This window comes from Triturus cristatus, chromosome 6, assembly GCF_964204655.1.
Source record: "Triturus cristatus chromosome 6, aTriCri1.1, whole genome shotgun sequence".
In the NCBI taxonomy this organism is placed as follows: domain Eukaryota; kingdom Metazoa; phylum Chordata; class Amphibia; order Caudata; family Salamandridae; genus Triturus; species Triturus cristatus.
The window spans coordinates 1,222,247,591-1,222,268,768 of record NC_140589.1 but is presented as its reverse complement, the minus strand read 5'-3'; the positions used below and the strand labels follow the sequence as shown (position 1 = coordinate 1,222,268,768).

Genomic DNA, 21,178 nt, shown 5'->3' with positions numbered 1-21,178 from the left:
GCTCCACAACCAGGAAGCAGTGTTTCGTGAGGACTCCGTGTTACCAGCCCAAGAAAACAATCATTCTTTGGTGAGTTTTACCATTGCCCCCTGACTATACCTTTTTTCAAAATCACTCTCCTGGTTTAGTGATTAATTTCCCCTCATTTTGTTTTCTTTTAGATCTTCTGTGCAATTCATTTCACAGTTGGTAAGATTTTAGATTTATTCCAAACAATTGTGTTTTACTCACATCTGAGTCAGCACTTATAATACCTTTCTACTTCACGGACATCCTGTTAGAATAACCATACCCCTCCAATCAATTTGCCTTGACCGCCCTTGAAATCCTAGGGTGAGTTTATGTAATTCAACTCAATTCTTAAGTTAATTACTGTCAAATATTAGGAACTTAAACACTCTTTATTATAATACTCCTTCCCATAGGCCTCCTCCTCCACAGTCCTGATGAAGACCCGCTTGTGACACTCCACCAAGCGCCCATAGGGTTGAAACGTTGACGATCTATTGTGGCACAGATTGCAGGACATAGTTGTTACCAACTATTTAATTTGTTTAATTTACTTGTTACTGCATTTTGAATCTGGCCTTTCAAAAACAAACCACATCCTCCCACCCTCACCTCACTGCACTATGTATTTATATCACCACTGAGCACCACTATCTCACTATTTTGTATCACTGTATGAATTTGGAAGTATAAAATTCTGCAATGTGTTTCTGTTTATCGAATGTTTATCAATTCTGATACATAAATCAATGAAAATCCTTTCTCTGTGTTCTTGTTACTCTTTCCCCTTTTGTTCAAGAAATGTTTTTGCTTTCAGAAATGTATTATATGTTATGCTGAAGTAACTACGGCTAACTACAATACGCATTGTTTCTACCCAAGGGAACCATTGTTCTTTATACAGAATAAGATGCCAGCAGATTTTTTTCCAGAATCAAAGATAAATAATACTACATTTATCACTGAAACTTCAAACTAAGAAAACAAGGAATGGCACAAGCAGCAAAGAAAGAGGACTAGAGAATGACGACAATGTCCCCAGCTGCTTCTTTATGGATGTTCATTCATTTACTTTGATCACATTTGTTGTAACTATCACACTGAAATGTTGGGTATTGTCGTTTTTACTTGCGGCTGTGAATTCCAAGAAAGTAAAGTCTAATCTGAGCCTGTGTCAAATTCATAGAAACTTAAGGAAAGGCTATCTAGTTAAAAAGTTGCAAATTGCAGACAAAGTGGCGCTCAAAGTTAAAAAATATTTTTCTAAAAGTAAATTGGAATACTTAAAAACACAATTGATCCACACCAGAGGCACAACTAGAGCCAAACATTTGTTTGGGGGTGTGGGGGGGGGGGGGGCTAATTCAGGGGTGAAAAAACAACAAAGCCTCGTTAACAAGCAAATGGTCTTTTAAAGACCGGTGAAGTACTCGGGTGCGGCTGCGATAAGACTGACACCAGACCAGCCAGCCCACAGACGCTCAAAAACTGTCTGTGTGTGTGCCCGGGAAGTTGTCTCAGCCTGGGCTGACACACACGATGGGGGGGGGGGCTGAAGCCCTTTGAGCCCTATGGGCGTTGCGTGCCTGTTAAAGACCATGTGCATATTTACATACCTTTGTAAAGTGATTACAGAGGCTGTTTGTTTTCTGGTTCCAGTACCCCTTGTGCCCCCACTCTGCCTATTCCTTACATTTGGATTTTACTTTTTACTGTCTTAGTGTGAGAATGCATTTCATGAAAAGGAATATAAAGTTGGGTTACCAAAATAAAAATGCCAGCCATATGATGTTTAAAGAGCATGCAAAGGCCTTGTCTTGACACTAAATAGGGTTATAAATAAAATAAATAAGAAAATAGTATGTATTCATTTGAAATGTGACGTTTCAATCTTTGTTCCCTTTAATTATAAGTCATGGAACACTCAGGCAGCCTTAGAACACAAATAAAAATGCTTTCTATTTACTTTTGCTGTTCCAAGTATGCACAGATAAGTGCTGAAAATCGGCTTTAGGGGGACTGCTTGCTTTTGTACCGTCTGGGACATCAATATAATGATCTGGCAAACCTAATCGCAAGACTGGAAGTTTGTTGCAGGATGAGCACAATATTAATTTCCTCCACCCTCAATCCCTGGACCCTGAATAATGCCATATAAGCAATAGTTTAACTTGTATCTGAAACTCTATGCCAAGCCTCAATAACATGCTGAGTAACTTCAACTGTGTCTGGGAATGCGCCCTGCATTCAGACAACTCACTCCTCATTCTCGCCCTTCACTTTCACACTAACCCTGCACTCACAGGGATCACAATGTACTCACACTGATCACTATGCACTCAACCCACCCGCTCAACCTGCACTCACAGTGAACACACTGCACTCATGCCACACCCCATGAACTTACACCGTTTTCCCTACCCTAACCCTACGGTCACATAAGCACACCGCACATTCTGCACTCACAGTGATCACTCTGCACTCTTGCGCTGTTTACCCTGTACCTCACCCTGCAGACACACGAGTTCACACTGTACCTCACCCTGCAGTCACACGAGCACACTACTCACCCTGCTCATGCGACACTTCACTCACCTGTCCCTCTCACGTGTGCGATCAATATTAGGGACAGCCCTGGCTGGGAGTCTTAGCCCCCCGAAGTTCGGGTCTAGTTGGGCTCCATATTGCTTCCCATGTCGGAAGTACGTTTCACTGCAAGGAATTTACAACGGTTGTATCCTTCCTGAAGATTCCATTCTCTGGCAGGTAAAAGTGAAGAGCTTTTTGTATTCTTTTTTTAAAGCCTCACTCCTTTCCCCTTCGTCCCACAACTAGTGGGAACGTTGGATGTTTCAAGGAGGAGCGGATTTGGCATTAATTGCCATAGGTGCTGACTTTGGTTTTGGGGACCTGGGTTCGAGTCCTGATATCGTTTCAACATCATGTGATCCTGAGCAAAATCACTTAATTTACCTGTGACTTACGAAAAATGAATTTGACCTTGATTAAAGTAGCTGGTGCTTGTCTAACATATTCCAATCCCTAGAGCTGAGTTAACAAGCCTAATATAACAAATATTGTGACGTATGCCTCACTTCTTTCCTAAACCAAATTGAAATGTTTTCTTGTGCAGCTATTTCTGAAGCTTTGGGAGGCGATCTTCTTTATACAGACCCTCCAGCATTTCGCGAAAACAATCATTCTTTGGTGAGTTTTACCATTGCCCCCTGACTATACCTTTTTTCAAAATCACTCTCCTGGTTTAGTGATTAATTTCCCCTCATTTTGTTTTCTTTTAGATCTTCTGTGCAATTCATTTCACAGTTGGTAAGATTTTAGATTTATTCCAAACAATTGTGTTTTACTCACATCTGAGTCAGCACTTATAATACCTTTCTACTTCACGGACATCCTGTTAGAATAACCATACCCCTCCAATCAATTTGCCTTGACCGCCCTTGAAATCCTAGGGTGAGTTTATGTAATTCAACTCAATTCTTAAGTTAATTACTGTCAAATATTAGGAACTTAAACACTCTTTATTATAATACTCCTTCCCATAGGCCTCCTCCTCCACAGTCCTGATGAAGACCCGCTTGTGACACTCCACCAAGCGCCCATAGGGTTGAAACGTTGACGATCTATTGTGGCACAGATTGCAGGACATAGTTGTTACCAACTATTTAATTTGTTTAATTTACTTGTTACTGCATTTTGAATCTGGCCTTTCAAAAACAAACCACATCCTCCCACCCTCACCTCACTGCACTATGTATTTATATCACCACTGAGCACCACTATCTCACTATTTTGTATCACTGTATGAATTTGGAAGTATAAAATTCTGCAATGTGTTTCTGTTTATCGAATGTTTATCAATTCTGATACATAAATCAATGAAAATCCTTTCTCTGTGTTCTTGTTACTCTTTCCCCTTTTGTTCAAGAAATGTTTTTGCTTTCAGAAATGTATTATATGTTATGCTGAAGTAACTACGGCTAACTACAATACGCATTGTTTCTACCCAAGGGAACCATTGTTCTTTATACAGAATAAGATGCCAGCAGATTTTTTTCCAGAATCAAAGATAAATAATACTACATTTATCACTGAAACTTCAAACTAAGAAAACAAGGAATGGCACAAGCAGCAAAGAAAGAGGACTAGAGAATGACGACAATGTCCCCAGCTGCTTCTTTATGGATGTTCATTCATTTACTTTGATCACATTTGTTGTAACTATCACACTGAAATGTTGGGTATTGTCGTATTTACTTGCGGCTGTGAATTCCAAGAAAGTAAAGTCTAATCTGAGCCTGTGTCAAATTCATAGAAACTTAAGGAAAGGCTATCTAGTTAAAAAGTTGCAAATTGCAGACAAAGTGGCGCTCAAAGTTAAAAAATATTTTTCTAAAAGTAAATTGGAAAACTTAAAAACACAATTGATCCACACCAGAGGCACAACTAGAGCCGAACATTTGTTTGGGGGGGGGGGGGGGATGGCTAATTCAGTGGTGAAAAACAACAAAGCCTCGTTAACAAGCAAATGGTCTTTTAAAGACCGGTGAAGTACTCGGGTGCGGCTGCGATAAGACTGACACCAGACCAGCCAGCCCACAGACGCTCAAAAACTGTCTGTGTGTGTGCCCGGGAAGTTGTCTCAGCCCGGGCTGACACACACGATGGGGGGTGGGGGCTGAAGCCCTTTGAGCCCTATGGGCGTTGCGTGCCTGTTAAAGACCATGTGCATATTTACATACCTTTGTAAAGTGATTACAGAGGCTGTTTGTTTTCTGGTTCCAGTACCCCTTGTGCCCCGACTCTGCCTATTCCTTACATTTGGATTTTACTTTTTACTGTCTTAGTGTGAGAATGCATTTCATGAAAAGGAATATAAAGTTGGGTTACCAAAATAAAAATGCCAGCCATATGATGTTTAAAGAGCATGCAAAGGCCTTGTCTTGACACTAAATAGGGTTATAAATAAAATAAATAAGAAAATAGTATGTATTCATTTGAAATGTGACGTTTCAATCTTTGTTCCCTTTAATTATAAGTCATGGAACACTCAGGCAGCCTTAGAACACAAATAAAAATGCTTTCTATTTACTTTTGCTGTTCCAAGTATGCACAGATAAGTGCTGAAAATCGGCTTTAGGGGGACTGCTTGCTTTTGTACCGTCTGGGACATCAATATAATGATCTGGCAAACCTAATCGCAAGACTGGAAGTTTGTTGCAGGATGAGCACAATATTAATTTCCTCCACCCTCAATCCCTGGACCCTGAATAATGCCATATAAGCAATAGTTTAACTTGTATCTGAAACTCTATGCCAAGCCTCAATAACATGCTGAGTAACTTCAACTGTGTCTGGGAATGCGCCCTGCATTCAGACAACTCACTCCTCATTCTCGCCCTTCACTTTCACACTAACCCTGCACTCACAGGGATCACAATGTACTCACACTGATCACTATGCACTCAACCCACCCGCTCAACCTGCACTCACAGTGAACACACTGCACTCATGCCACACCCCATGAACTTACACCGTTTTCCCTACCCTAACCCTACGGTCACATAAGCACACCGCACATTCTGCACTCACAGTGATCACTCTGCACTCTTGCGCTGTTTACCCTGTACCTCACCCTGCAGACACACGAGTTCACACTGTACCTCACCCTGCAGTCACACGAGCACACTACTCAACCTGCTCATGCGACACTTCACTCACCTGTCCCTCTCACGTGTGCGATCAATATTAGGGACAGCCCTGGCTGGGAGTCTTAGCCCCCCGAAGTTCGGGTCTAGTTGGGCTCCATATTGCTTCCCATGTCGGAAGTACGTTTCACTGCAAGGAATTTACAACGGTTGTATCCTTCCTGAAGATTCCATTCTCTGGCAGGTAAAAGTGAAGAGCTTTTTGTATTCTTTTTTTAAAGCCTCACTCCTTTCCACTTCGTCCCACAACTAGTGGGAACGTTGGATGTTTCAAGGAGGAGCGGATTTGGCATTAATTGCCATAGGTGCTGACTTTGGTTTTGGGGACCTGGGTTCGAGCCCTGATATCGTTTCACCATCATGTGATCCTGAGCAAAATCACTTAATTTACCTGTGACTTACGAAAAATGAATTTGACCTTGATTAAAGTAGCTGGTGCTTGTCTGACATATTCCAATCCCTAGAGCTGAGTTAACAAGCCTAATATAACAAATATTGTGACGTATGCCTCACTTCTTTCCTAAACCAAATTGAAATGTTTTCTTGTGCAGCTATTTCTGAAGCTTTGGGAGGCCATCTTCTTTATTCAGACCCTCCAGCATTTCGCGAAAACAATCATTCTTTGGTGAGTTTTACCATTGCCCCCTGACGATACCTTTTTTCAAAATCACTCTCCTGGTTTAGTGATTAATTTCCCCTCATTTTGTTTTCTTTTAGATCTTCTGTGCAATTCATTTCACAGTTGGTAAGATTTTAGATTTATTCCAAACAATTGTGTTTTACTCACATCTGAGTCAGCACTTATAATACCTTTCTACTTCACGGACATCCTGTTAGAATAACCATACCCCTCCAATCAATTTGCCTTGACCGCCCTTGAAATCCTAGGGTGAGTTTATGTAATTCAACTCAATTCTTAAGTTAATTACTGTCAAATATTAGGAACTTAAACACTCTTTATTATAATACTCCTTCCCATAGGCCTCCTCCTCCACAGTCCTGATGAAGACCCGCTTGTGACACTCCACCAAGCGCCCATAGGGTTGAAACGTTGACGATCTATTGTGGCACAGATTGCAGGACATAGTTGTTACCAACTATTTAATTTGTTTAATTTACTTGTTACTGCATTTTGAATCTGGCCTTTCAAAAACAAACCACATCCTCCCACCCTCACCTCACTGCACTATGTATTTATATCACCACTGAGCACCACTATCTCACTATTTTGTATCACTGTATGAATTTGGAAGTATAAAATTCTGCAATGTGTTTCTGTTTATCGAATGTTTATCAATTCTGATACATAAATCAATGAAAATCCTTTCTCTGTGTTCTTGTTACTCTTTCCCCTTTTGTTCAAGAAATGTTTTTGCTTTCAGAAATGTATTATATGTTATGCTGAAGTAACTACGGCTAACTACAATACGGATTGTTTCTACCCAAGGGAACCATTGTTCTTTATACAGAATAAGATGCCAGCAGATTTTTTTCCAGAATCAAAGATAAATAATACTACATTTATCACTGAAACTTCAAACTAAGAAAACAAGGAATGGCACAAGCAGCAAAGAAAGAGGACTAGAGAATGACGACAATGTCCCCAGCTGCTTCTTTATGGATGTTCATTCATTTACTTTGATCACATTTGTTGTAACTATCACACTGAAATGTTGGGTATTGTCGTTTTTACTTGCGGCTGTGAATTCCAAGAAAGTAAAGTCTAATCTGAGCCTGTGTCAAATTCATAGAAACTTAAGGAAAGGCTATCTAGTTAAAAAGTTGCAAATTGCAGACAAAGTGGCACTCAAAGTTAAAAAATATTTTTCTAAAAGTAAATTGGAAAACTTAAAAACACAATTGATCCACACCAGAGGCACAACTAGAGCCAAACATTTGTTTGGGGGTGTGGGGGGGGGCTAATTTAGTGGTGAAAAAACAACAAAGCCTCGTTAACAAGCAAATGGTCTTTTAAAGACCGGTGAAGTACTCGGGTGCGGCTGCGATAAGACTGACACCAGACCAGCCAGCCCACAGACGCTCAAAAACTGTCTGTGTGTGTGCCCGGGAAGTTGTCTCAGCCCGGGCTGACACACACGATGGGGGGGGGGGGCTGAAGCCCTTTGAGCCCTATGGGCGTTGCGTGCCTGTTAAAGACCATGTGCATATTTACATACCTTTGTAAAGTGATTACAGAGGCTGTTTGTTTTCTGGTTCCAGTACCCCTTGTGCCCCCACTCTGCCTATTCCTTACATTTGGATTTTACTTTTTACTGTCTTAGTGTGAGAATGCATTTCATGAAAAGGAATATAAAGGTGGGTTACCAAAATAAAAATGCCAGCCATATGATGTTTAAAGAGCATGCAAAGGCCTTGTCTTGACACTAAATAGGGTTATAAATAAAATAAATAAGAAAATAGTATGTATTCATTTGAAATGTGACGTTTCAATCTTTGTTCCCTTTAATTATAAGTCATGGAACACTCAGGCAGCCTTAGAACACAAATAAAAATGCTTTCTATTTACTTTTGCTGTTCCAAGTATGCACAGATAAGTGCTGAAAATCGGCTTTAGGGGGACTGCTTGCTTTTGTACCGTCTGGGACATCAATATAATGATCTGGCAAACCTAATCGCAAGACTGGAAGTTTGTTGCAGGATGAGCACAATATTAATTTCCTCCACCCTCAATCCCTGGACCCTGAATAATACCATATAAGCAATAGTTTAACTTGTATCTGAAACTCTATGCCAAGCCTCAATAACATGCTGAGTAACTTCAACTGTGTCTGGGAATGCGCCCTGCATTCAGACAACTCACTCCTCATTCTCGCCCTTCACTTTCACACTAACCCTGCACTCACAGGGATCACAATGTACTCACACTGATCACTATGCACTCAACCCACCCGCTCAACCTGCACTCACAGTGAACACACTGCACTCATGCCACACCCCATGAACTTACACCGTTTTCCCTACCCTAACCCTACGGTCACATAAGCACACCGCACATTCTGCACTCACAGTGATCACTCTGCACTCTTGCGCTGTTTACCCTGTACCTCACCCTGCAGACACACGAGTTCACACTGTACCTCACCCTGCAGTCACACGAGCACACTACTCACACTGCTCATGCGACACTTCACTCACCTGTCCCTCTCACGTGTGCGATCAGTATTAGGGACAGCCCTGGCTGGGAGTCTTAGCCCCCCGAAGTTCGGGTCTAGTTGGGCTCCATATTGCTTCCCATGTCGGAAGTACGTTTCACTGCTGGGAATTTACAACGGTTGTATCCTTCCAGAAGATTCCGTTCTCTGGCAGGTAAAAGTGAAGAGCTTTTTGTATTATTTTTTTAAGCCTCACTCCTTTCCCCTTCGTCCCTCTACTAGTGGGAACGTTGGATGTTTCAAGGAGGAGCGGATTTGGCATTAATGCCATAGGTGCTGACTTTGGTTTTGGGGACCTTGGATCGAGTCCTGATATCGTTTCAACATCATGTGATCCTGAGCAAAATCACTTAATTTACCTGTGACTTACGAAAAATGAATTTGACCTTGATTAAAGTAGCTGGTGCTTGTCCAACATAGTCCAATCCCTAGAGCTGAGTTAACAAGCCTAATATAACAAATATTGTTAAGTATGCCTCACTTCTTTCCTAGACCAAATTGAAATGTTTTCTTGTGCAGCTATTTCTGAAGCTTTGGGAGGCGATCTTCTTTATAAGCCAACTATGCTAACACATTGACTCTTGATGCTGCTAGAGAATAAAGATGTTCTATCATCATGAGTCACTTATATCACGTGTATGATGTAAATGCCGATTTTTGATCCCAATCCAACCCTGACTTAGGTGCCATGTCACACGGTGCACCTGCCACAACAATGCACCGCACAGTGCACCTCCGGGAGAATTCCGACGCTGCGAATAGTTCACCTCTAACCCTAACCTGTCAGTGCGCGTTCCCTACTAAGCCACTTACGTATCTTATTCAAGAGGCATGCTCCTGTCTCAAGGCAGCCTTCTACATCACAGCCCCATTTTGCCGCCCCTCAGTGCACTTCCATTCTTCTCACCTGACTTCCACCCCGTCCCCAATACCTATCCTCTTCGGCCCCAATTTACCAGTCCCAAGAAGGATGCACTCATGACGGCGGTCAGACACCATCGCTCAGCATTGCGCCGTCTCCGGGTTGGGCTGACCAGCCTCCCCCTGTCCGCCGTCGCCTTGTTGAATACAGTGTCCTCGTCCAGGTCGGGCAGCAGCGTTTCCGCGTCGCCATCCTTACCGTGCGCCTCTTCCATAGCGAAGCCTAGCAGCTTCATACTTTCCGCCGGCATGACACCCCCCCAGAGGAGCCACTCAAACCAGGATCAGAAGTTACAGCCACGCCCACAGGAGTAGAGAGAGCAACTTGTGGCTCGAGGCGTCCAGCCTGTCACATCGTTCCTTAACACTGTGCACACAGAAGAAATGCATTTCACGACTCCAAGTTTTCCACGACGCCGGCTCGCTCTGACGCTGTGCAATATCATGCAAAAACAACAGTTGATGGACAGAATGCAGAACAATGTCATACATTCACCCCAGTACAGAGATCTGGGCCATATCATGCCTGTGGTAGCGTGCCTGATAAAGCCTTTGTATTGAACTATCAATAAATATTTCTAGAGATACCTGTCTGCCACCGTTCTACCTACTGACTGCAGTTTTGCAGACTGTGATTCTAAGTGTGATTACATATATAGATAAAGAGCGTACTGCCTCTGATGAGGCGTTGAATCATTTCATGCTGGACAGCACTCTGTTCCGTAACCCAAGGTTAATGGCTAGTCCAGTGTTACCTGTTAGTGTTGTTTTTTGGGATTACTTTTGTGTGCTGAAGCAAAACTTCCAATTAATTCATAGCGATTAAGGCAAATATGCAACTGACTTAGAGAAGGTTGTGTCCAGAGAGAAAAGTCATGCAGAGGATGGGAAAGGGAGAAAAGGGTCATATGAAGGAAAAAGGAGAGGCGATAATTTAAAATTTTAATTAGAAGTTTTTCATGCCAGATTCTATGACTAAAGAGGACGCTTTTTGAGGCTGCAAGACTCCAGATAGAATCAACTTTAATTCCATGTGAAGATTTGGTACTTGAAGCTGGGGAACAGTCTGTGCAGTGCTAGGCGACCACTAGATCAACAGCTTCAGCAACCACAACTGATCAACTCAAGCGTTGGAAGCTTAAAAAAATGGCTGGGTGCAAACCTTAAAAGTAGATCCTGCATATCCTGGAGTGGATGTCTTCTTGAGTGCGGCTCATAGTATTATTTGTAGAGTGAGGTGGGATCCGTTTTGGTGCTGCCCTTTGGTCGATTTGGTTTTTCATACCATATTGAACCCAGGTCCTCAACCGTTTTTGGGCAACCCCATTTTGATAATGGCCCTTTGGTCGATAGTAGAGGCAGAACAGCAAATTCTGTTGTGCAAGATGAAGGGGACGTTCGGAGTGGTCCAGCCTTTTCTCTTCCTTGATCACATTTTCAGTTGGGCTGATGTCAGCCAGTGCAAGACTTCACACCTCTACGATTTTTTGTGTGGGTGCTCCAGGTTGAGGACTACCCTGCAGTGAGGGGCGTCACTACACAAAGACTTGAAAAGGTTACTTGAAAAAGAGCCTTGGAGACTGGGGTATGGAAGCATTAACCCCTTCGCCGCGGCAGGAATTCCGACGCGGCGCTGGGGGGGGTTTGGGGGCAGCGCGGTGGCGCTGTGCTCGTGACGGAACCGCTCCGTCACAAGCCACGGTTGAGCTGTGCTCATGACGGAGTGGTTCCGTCATGACTCCGCCCACTGCGCTAATCGCCCGCACAGGCGGGGAATTAGCGCCGCATGGGCGGAGCGGCGGCCAACGGCCGCAGCATGACGGAACCACTCCGTCATGAGCACAGCGCAACCGTGGCTCATGACGGAGTGGTTCCGTCATGAGCAGGGAAGGGGTTAAGGAAAGAAAATGTACCCTTGTGATACAACATGAATGCACATCTAGTCACAGTCTGTAGCAAGCACTTGCAATGCAATCGGTCTTGCATTTGTGAAAGTTAGAACTATTGGCCTTGCAAATGTAAATATTTTTTACTTCTGTGTTATGGAGTGGACTGGATGTATGTGGTGTGTAGTGGAATTATGTGGTTACCATGCTGATGATGTGAGCATTTAAGAAGCTGGGGTGTAGTTAGGATGGATGGGTTGGTGGAATGATAGATGTTTGTATGAATGCTTGAATGGATGGATACCTATATGGGTACATGGATGGATGTCTGGGTTATTGGATGAATGAAAAAATAGTAGGTGATGCATGGGTAGGATAGTTACAGATGGTTGGTATAGAAACAGAAAGATGGATACATAGGCAAAATATTCACAACAAATTAATTTTACTACTGTATTGGATGTTTGGTCAGAACTGAATGAATTCCAGATTACAAATCTTGAGCCCTAAAAGCATAATTAACTGTATGAATAATTTTGTTAGCGAAACTGATAGTGTATCGCTTTTTGTAAACCCCCAGACACAGTAATAAGAAACAAGGTCATATTCTCTTTTTTTTTGTTCTTGGTGCATGGGGACATTAAGTGATTTGGCCAAAATTACAGGATGTTTAGCCAATGTTGAGACAGGAACCTGGTTCCCCAGTTCCAAGGTCGGCAGCTCAGGTCGTAAGAGTCGCATCCCTCCCAATCAAGAAAAGCATACATGTAGCAACGTCAGCAATAAAAATAAGCAGTCAGGATCAAATACTGGCAAAATACTGTCCCAGTGTTTTGTATTAAGGAAGCTTGTATTACTGCTGCCCATGATCTGCCTGTGTTGTATGTAAGTGAAACTCGGTGAACCTTTTCACTATGTGAAATGCAAATCAATTAGCACTATCAGCCGAAGGCAAAGGGGAAGGGCAGCTTAGGTTGGAGTAGGAGGGGCAGCAAAGGATGGCCGTGGGGCCTCGCAGTATGCAAAGAGAAGCAGAATAAACACAAAAGACAGAAGCTGTGCAAAGTGGAGCACAGTGTAAGGGGGGACTATGCAGGGTGAAAGGTGAGAGCAGCACAGAGAGTAAGATTTCGTTGCACACTAAGACACGCAGGGAGCAGGCTGCAGTGTGTTAAAGATGCTTCCAATTAAAGACATTAGTAACCAAATTGAAAAGTAAAAAAGCAACAATAATAAAACAGCATTGGTATTTTGTGATGTGTTTTTCCCTTTGATATGAAACCAGATACAAAATTACCGTAACAATAAAGCAGCGGTACCTTTATCTTGGTGAAATGACAAGAAACGTATAACAGTCGTCACAAACATTGTATACAGAACACAAAGTTCAGGATTTAAATCTTAAAATCAGCACAGGACCAAAATTAGGTGATCTTGGCAAATCAAAGGGCATATTCACAAGCCCCTATTGCCACCACAACGCCACTTTCAGTGACGTTGTGATGGCGATACGGGCCTCGCCTTATTTACAAGGCAGTGTTAAACGTGACTTAACGCTTCCTTGTGAATAAGGCACCCTTTCACACTGTATGTAGCATGAAAGGGGAGGGTAATGGGTGTTGCAATGGGCGTTCCACCTCAACATCCATTGATTTGGACGCTGCCCCCTATTAGGAGGCAGCACCAAAATTAAGACCAGGAAAATCCTGGTTTTAAACAGGCGAAACGAGGAGAAATGCTTTATTTCTCCTCGTTTTTGCTTTTTCCATGTGTGCTGCCTTGTGCTCCCATCACACTCGACCCAACCTCACGCCTCACTAATTCCATCTCCATGATTGTTCATGAGGCAGAGACCAATGGTTGGATAAGTCACAACGAATCAGATTTCTTAATTGCCACAGAACCAAGGATCCCCTACTTCTACACCTTACCTAAAATACACAAAGGCACGACCCCGGTTCCTGGCCGACCAATTGTTTCAGGTATTGGCTCAGTACTTGAGCCACTATCTAAATTCGTTGACCATTTCCTACAGCCTTTAGTGAGAAGCACACCATCTTTTATAAGAGACACAACAGATATCCTCAGAATCATTGAAACAACAGAGGACACTGGCGAGATTGACCTCCTTGTCACCCTGGACGTGGAGGTTTTATACACTAATATTCCCCAGAGAGATACTTTGACAGGGATAGAAGCGGCTCTGAGTTCCTTGGATTGGTAATCCACAACCCCCATCTTGTTTATCATGGAATGTGCAACCCTGGCCTTAACCGAAAATTTCTTTCAATTCAAAGGACAATTATACCATCAATGCCAGGGCACTTCGATGGGGAGCACATTTGCCCCTAGTCTAGCCTGTCTGTACATGGCAGCTTTTGAAAAAGATGTCATTAATAATGACAACAATCCTTACCACAACAATTTGAAACTTTGGAAACGTTTCATTGATAACATCCTAATTTTTTGGCATGGGTCCATGGACACATGTAATGCATTTGTGGAATGGATTAATCATCAGAACAACTTTTTGAAATTTTCCCACACAATTTCAGAGACCAATGTTGCATTTCTTGACCTGAATATTATGTTGACTGAGGGGAATCTCTCCACCTCCTTGTTTAGGAAACCAACTGACCGCAATAGCTTACTCTTATATCAAAACCATCACCCTAGAGCCCTTAAAGACAACCTACCTTTTGGCCAGTTCCTACGCATAAGACACAATTGCACAACAACCACTAATTACAAAACGGAATCAGCGACATTGGCTACCAATCTCATGTCTAGAGGTTACCCCTCTAAAGTAATCAATGACTCAATGAAGAGAGCAAGAAACAACCCTAGAGAGTCATTACTAGAGGTTCACCAAAAACCTCCCACTGACCTAATTACATGTGTAACGTCGTACACACCCAATTCAGCCCCTACCAAAAAGATCATTTTAAAACACTGGAGTATTTTAAATACAGGGGGTTTGCAGATACCCAAGCCAAGATTTGCATACATGAGAACCTGTAGTCTAAGAGACATCCTCATCCAAACGAGACCCAAGACTCACACTAGTTCTACCCAAAAAAATCTGTGGGGTTTACCACCTGTCAAAGGACACTACCCCTGTGGCATGTGCACAGTGTGCAAATATACGACAATAACCAAATAAGTTAACCTGCGAACAAACTTCAACTGGCACATTCAAAAACATACCTATTGTAACACTAGACAGTGCATTTATTTGATCACCTGTCCGTGTGGTTTGCAATACATAGGTATGACCATGCGACCAGTTAAAACCCACATAATTGAACATAGGAGTAACATACGCTGCAGAGTTACAACTAAAATGTACAGACACTATACTGAGGCTCAACATTCCCCAGATTCAATACACTGGATTGTATTAGAATCTCATTCACAGATTTCCAAACCCTCTCTTTTCAGGATTGAACAGAGATGGGTACATAGATTATCCTCCCACGTTGAGGGACTCAACGATGACATCCCATGGGGCTTACTCCCTTAACCATAACCTGAACAACCATTGAGTGAGTCTTCCAGTTTCTGTATGTCAAGCGACTTATGGCTTTACCTCCCCCTGTATTTAACGTTTGTCATCTGACCTCTTTATGCCCATACATTGTTACTTTGGGGCCCATAACACTCTTCCCTGCGTTGTTACGTGGCATTAGGATTACCCTCAGTTAGTTCCCGGTTGGGTATTGATGCTGTGGAATTCAGTTGCAATAAATATTCATACCACTCTGCACTGTGTTACCCGGCATCACACGGGTTAACTAATAGCCAGCTCCCGCTGGTTATTGACATTGTGGAAGATTTATCCATATCCACTATATTTATTACCTACGAGAACCACGGTGTTCTACTCTTTACCAATATGGCCGCCACGATCTACATTTGCTTCAATAGGGAACGCCCAGCATTACTTGTCATACGCGAGCGCCTCACACGACGCTCTTTGCGCGTTGCACGCCCCCTACGTCACGACGCCTATCCTGGCAGAGATGCGCAGTATATCTTTCCGTCGTACTTTCTACCTGGTACCATCCCGGTTCCTGGCGGCAGGGTAGGTGACATAGACTGGCGTGATTCTACGCGGGTAAGTGCTTTCCTACTTCCCGTCTCCTTGATCTAGACTTCAGATGCGGACTTCGGCCCCCCACCTCGGAGAGCTCTACCTTGGTTGCTCTGGTGGATACTTCTCCCGTGTGCAATCTCTGTCCCTCCCGACCCGACCGGTGAACACCTGATGCGCGGCTGAATTTTCAGGTCCGGGCGTCGCCCCAGTCACCCGGTTGGTTTGGAGCGGGATCTGACCAACACGGGTCGTTAAATCTCCCCTCATGCACCTAGCATTAGCGCTCTCCCCCTGGTAGGCTCTCCGCACACCTCTCGTTACTGATAACTACAGTTGTACTTGTTGTACAGCCTTGACTATTACTTTGGTTTTACAGGACCCAACCGGTGTCCATTTTATGTTACCGCCAGGACTGTTGCTAGTAACCTTAAGTAACAGGCCAGGTGAGTCAAGATAATGTAACCTCCCCTCCCCTCTCGCAATTAGCCTTCCAATGAGATATTTTATTAGGTTTTAATCTTTACCATTAATTCTTCAATAATTATCATGCTCAGATCACATAGGCACCTCACGGTATAAGTTTTGAACTTGATCTTACTGTGGGCACGGTGACCGTAGTCTACTATACGAGTGTGATAGCACCCCCATTACACTAATTCACAACAATGTTTTTTAGCATTAACAATAGAAGAGATACTTATAAAACCATGACACACTATCATGCTTAACTAATTCTTACTTACCTTTCAGGTCACGGACCTGAGAACGTGGTATGTAGAACGTCCCTCACCACATAGTGTAGATAGGTTTTCTGATCCTGAAGAAGTGCCCTGATCCTCCTGACGTACAAGGCATGAAACATGTTGATCCTTAGAGTAGAACTACACGACTAGATACCTTATCTCTAGTACATAGCCACTCTACACCATTTTAATCAGGCAGTTTACCTTCTGAATAAATATCGACTAGGAATAACTGACCCGTTTTAATCCACTTTCACTCACATCTACACACACTAGGCCCCTCACCCCCATGCACTGACCGGCAGGAACAGAAGATCCCCGATAAAGAGCCCCGGTTCGGGAGCCCGTCAGGTATTGCAGCGCCGACCTGACAAGGGGCAAGCTCATATGATGAAGCATGACACCTAGTTCGCTGGGTGTGTGAGAGCTCTAGTTTAACCAAAGCAATCTCCCCCCTCTCTTCTCTTCTCTTGACTATACCCGGGAGCAAGTGGAGGACCACCTTGTCCTCTCTCGTCATTCACTCCCTTGGTATCTCTTCTACGTGCCAGAGGAACTTTGTACCCTGTTTTGTACACTGCCTTGTGCAGCACACATAGAAAAAGCAAATTGCCATGGTTTGTGTATGTACAGGAAGGTGTCCCGGAGGCGCATAAAGGCACTCGCGGCTCCCGCTTCGTGGGAGCCACTTATATCGTCAGGGGGACTTCAACCCCCAGACTGCCTTGCTGCACATCGCGACCGGAGGCGCTGTCACTCACCTTCGCGCCCGGAGGCGCATAAAGGCACTTGCGGCCACCTCTCCGCTGGACGCGCAAGGGTCGCCCGGGCCAAGGGGGGGGCCCGTCTGCGGCTGGGTGAGGCTGGGCTGGGCCAAGTCCCTTGATCCCTGTGGCCCAGACTTTGTTACACCAGGACACGGCTCAGTGGATTAAAGCCTGCAAGGTACCTGCATGACCCTTACCTATTGTGGTGACTGTGCCCTATCTAGCCATAACTATCTATAACTTTATTATCTAATTTGTAGCGCTTTGTAGCCACCGGGTTCTAAGTCTAAGAAGTGCCTCTTGTCGTGTTTATTCTGAAGCAGGGGGTGTTCTGTCTTTGGTACTGTGGGCTATATCAAGTGTACATCAACTTAAAGTGCTCGCTGATTAGCTGGAAATGGGTAAAAGTAAATTAGGTGTTGGGGGGCCCCCAGGGACAAATGCTGCAGGCCCAGTTGGAACGATAGACTCTTTCTTAACCAGGGCAGTTGATGCCATAACAAAGGAGATAGCCCTAACTGAGAATAGACTCTCCCTGGAGACTGAGAAAATAGCACTGGGCAATGTTGGGTGTGGCTTAACTCAGGAGAAAAATAGTGTCCCAACAGAAGAAATATATTCTACCATACCCTCAATCACATTGATGGAAGGCCAAAGGTGTGAAAAGGACTTACTTACTGGTATCCCTGTGGCCACTCTAACAGTAGGTGATGATTTGGATTGCCCCCCGACCAAGGGAAAACAAACTGGTGGAAGCAAAACTCTGAGAAAATCTCCATGGACAAAAACAACTCTACCACTGGCACCGGCTGAACTAAACCTGGAATTACTGCTGGATAGCCTCTTCTCAAGACTAGAGACTATGACCAATGCCTTGCTAGTGCCTGTAATCTCCAAGCTAGAAGGCATCAAGTCAAAACTTGACTCTTTTGTTTCCATACATAATTGTTTTTCGGGGGATGATATAGCAGCCGGAGGGAGGGGGGGGGGGGTGCTTGTCAAGTCCCCACTGGTCCGGAACACACACCCCAGATCGGTAGCACCCAAGCACATCAGGCAACCTGTACTCAAGCCCAATTGGGTATGTCTCATCCTAGTGATACAACTACTGACTGTGCCCTAGGGGGGGTGGTCACTGAAATCCCGGGCAGCCCGTCAGGAAGCCTGGGAAAGTGTCAATGAGGACCCGCTATCTACACACACTTTAGTTCATCACAAACGGTTAATGTCTGCAAACAAATGCATACTTGATCTCCCACCCCAATCAGCGCCCTTGGTAGCTGTGCTTTTGGGGGTTCCTCCACTTGCATCTGGAATTAAGGAAACCACATTAGATCTGATACACAAGACCATTCACTGGTGCAATAACAATGTGACAAATGGCTCAAATATTACTCCTGACATCATCATGGCCAGAAGGGTTGGTTGGATCAGCCATGGGACTAGGAAAAATATTGAGGGGGATTGTATAATTGTCAACTTTAAACATCCCATGCAAACCAAAGCATTAGTAGATTGTCAACACAAAAATGGTATCAAATCTAAAATTAAAATAGTCCCATTGCAAACTTTTTATCCTCCAAAACATTCCTTAGTAAACTGTGACTGGCAGATGCCTGGTTGGCAGAGGCCGTTTAAGCCGGTCACACTCCCCCAAGAAAGCGGCTTAAACACTATATTACCACTAACAAATCGTTATTTACCATTAGCTAACCCGCAGGGACTTGATGCAAATGATTGACTGGCTATGGTAGCGGGGACAACACAGGTCAAGAATTTACAACCAAAAGTTTACACTGAACCAATAACAGTTGCCCCCACACCCCAACGTTTGTTGGATAATCCTCCAAACGCTACCTCTATCCCAGTTATCTCCAATGATGCCTCTATGAAGGTATTGTCTTGGAATATAGCCGGGCTTAGGCCAAAGAAGGGTGATATTTCTTGGGTACACTTCCTTGCCAAACACCATATTATTGCTCTACAAGAGACCTGGGAACCCAATGATTGTTTTTATCTTGATGGCTTCATCTCGTTTTGCAAACACGCGATCCCATCTAATATGGGTAGAGCCAAGGGAGGTCTCCTTTTAATGTTCAGTCTCAAACTTTGTTATAGGGCCAAACTGATTGATTCCCCATCACCCCACGTGTTAGCAATGGAATTGTCAGGAAAGAACCTTACCACCCTGTTAGTGGTGAATTTTTATAATTCCTTTTCCAGGACTCGTGAGACCGAACACCTCTTGGCCTTAGAAGACCTAGCAAAAAACTATGGGGAAGGCAGCCAAGCTTATTATGACACGCTAATTCTGGAGGATTTTAACACTCGAAAATGTTACCTTAACTGTCCCTCAATGTTGGAGGAGGAAGATGATTCACAGGGGTCAAACCACTTTGAGCACACACCATCAGGAACTTTCTTAGAAGGCCTGCTTTCTGTGTTTAATCTGAATTGTTTACAACAATCTAATAAGTCTGCCCTGGTTCCCACCTATGTAGGTAATGGTAGCTCTAGTATAATTGATCATATTTTATTATCTGCCTTATTAACTTCAGCTGTAGAGACTTTTAACGTTGTCTGTAATTGTTTTAGTGACCATAACCCCTTAATATTGGTTCTCCTCCTCTCTTCTGTCCTAAAAGGGGGAGCTACGAACCATATTACTAATACAAATATCAGCACCAAAGACCAGGCGCGAAGGTTGAGGTGGGAAAAGATCACTCCAGAGAGCTTCCTGGAGAACCTGTATACCACCTGTGCTTTGGAGCTCTAAGTATGTATGGACCCAGCACTACAGGATAGAGTTACCTTAGATGCCTTTGATATCATTATTAAACAGGCGGGCTCTAATTTAGTGACTAAAACTAAAGTGAAATCCCCAAAAATAGGAAGGTGGTTTGATGGTACTTGCTTAGCCGCCCATAAGGAGTTAATGAAGGCTGTTAAGCAAAAATCAAGGGACCTAATACTAACCAGGAGCTGCAGGAAGGCGTATAAATTTGCAGTCTATGAGAGGAAAAAACAACTAAGAGAGCATGCCTGGGAGGAGCTTGGCCAAGCTAGCGTCCTGTCTGATAGCTCTAGATTTTTGTCTATAGTTAACAATCCCCTTTTTTCAGATGTATCAAACTCCAGCAAGGATTGCATAATACCTGCAGAGAAATGGGTTCAGCACTTTGGCAATATTTTTAGTAACACCAATCTAGCTGAAGCCGCGGGACACACAGTTCCCAGACTAGTTAGTTCCCCTCTCCATCTCAGAACAGGTGAGGTCTAAAAAGCCATCATTTCAAAATCAGGGGAAAGGCCCCCTGGCCCTGATGGGGTACCAGCTGACCTTTACAAGGCAGACCCCAAAGTCTGGGCCAAGATTTTAATACATGTTTTTAACGCCGCATGTGCTTACGGCTTCCCCCCGTCATGGGCAAGGGCAGTCATTGTCCCTATTTTTAAAAAGGGCCCTCGTGACGATCCAGCATGTTATAGGCCAATTTCGCTTTTAGATTCTGCGTCTAAAATTATGGGTAAGGTAGTTCTGGATCGCCTCACAGCCTGGCTTGATCAAGCAAATGTTATTTCCAATCTCCAATATGGATTCAGGCAGGGGAAAGGGACACTAGATCAATGCCTGAATCTCCATTTGGTGATCGAGAAGTACACCGTTGCCAAGGGAGGTGTTCTGCATCTGGCCTTCGTGGATCTAATCTCAGCTTTTGACCTTGTCAATAGGTCTAAGCTGTGGTTGATCCTTCGTGATATAGGGCTAGATGCAGAACTGATCTCTTTCCTGCATACTGCACATGCTAACACCACGGCCGCGGTACAGTTTAATGAAGACGGCAGACTGACAGAT

At 43.7% G+C, this 21,178-nt stretch overlaps 1 protein-coding gene across 1 annotated transcript in view; it reads right to left on the bottom strand.

Moving 5' to 3' along the window:
• The window catches only part of LOC146821201 (solute carrier family 60 member 1-like), a 352,809-nt gene extending 342,714 nt beyond the window's left edge, over nucleotides 1–10,095 (bottom strand). The window contains exon 1 of the mRNA XM_085612138.1: nucleotides 9,866–10,095. Within this exon, the coding sequence (XP_085468264.1) occupies nucleotides 9,866–10,081 (216 nt within the window). The 5' untranslated portion in view covers nucleotides 10,082–10,095. The remainder of the gene's footprint in view (nucleotides 1–9,865) is intronic.
• Between the last annotated feature and the right edge of the window lie 11,083 nt (nucleotides 10,096–21,178).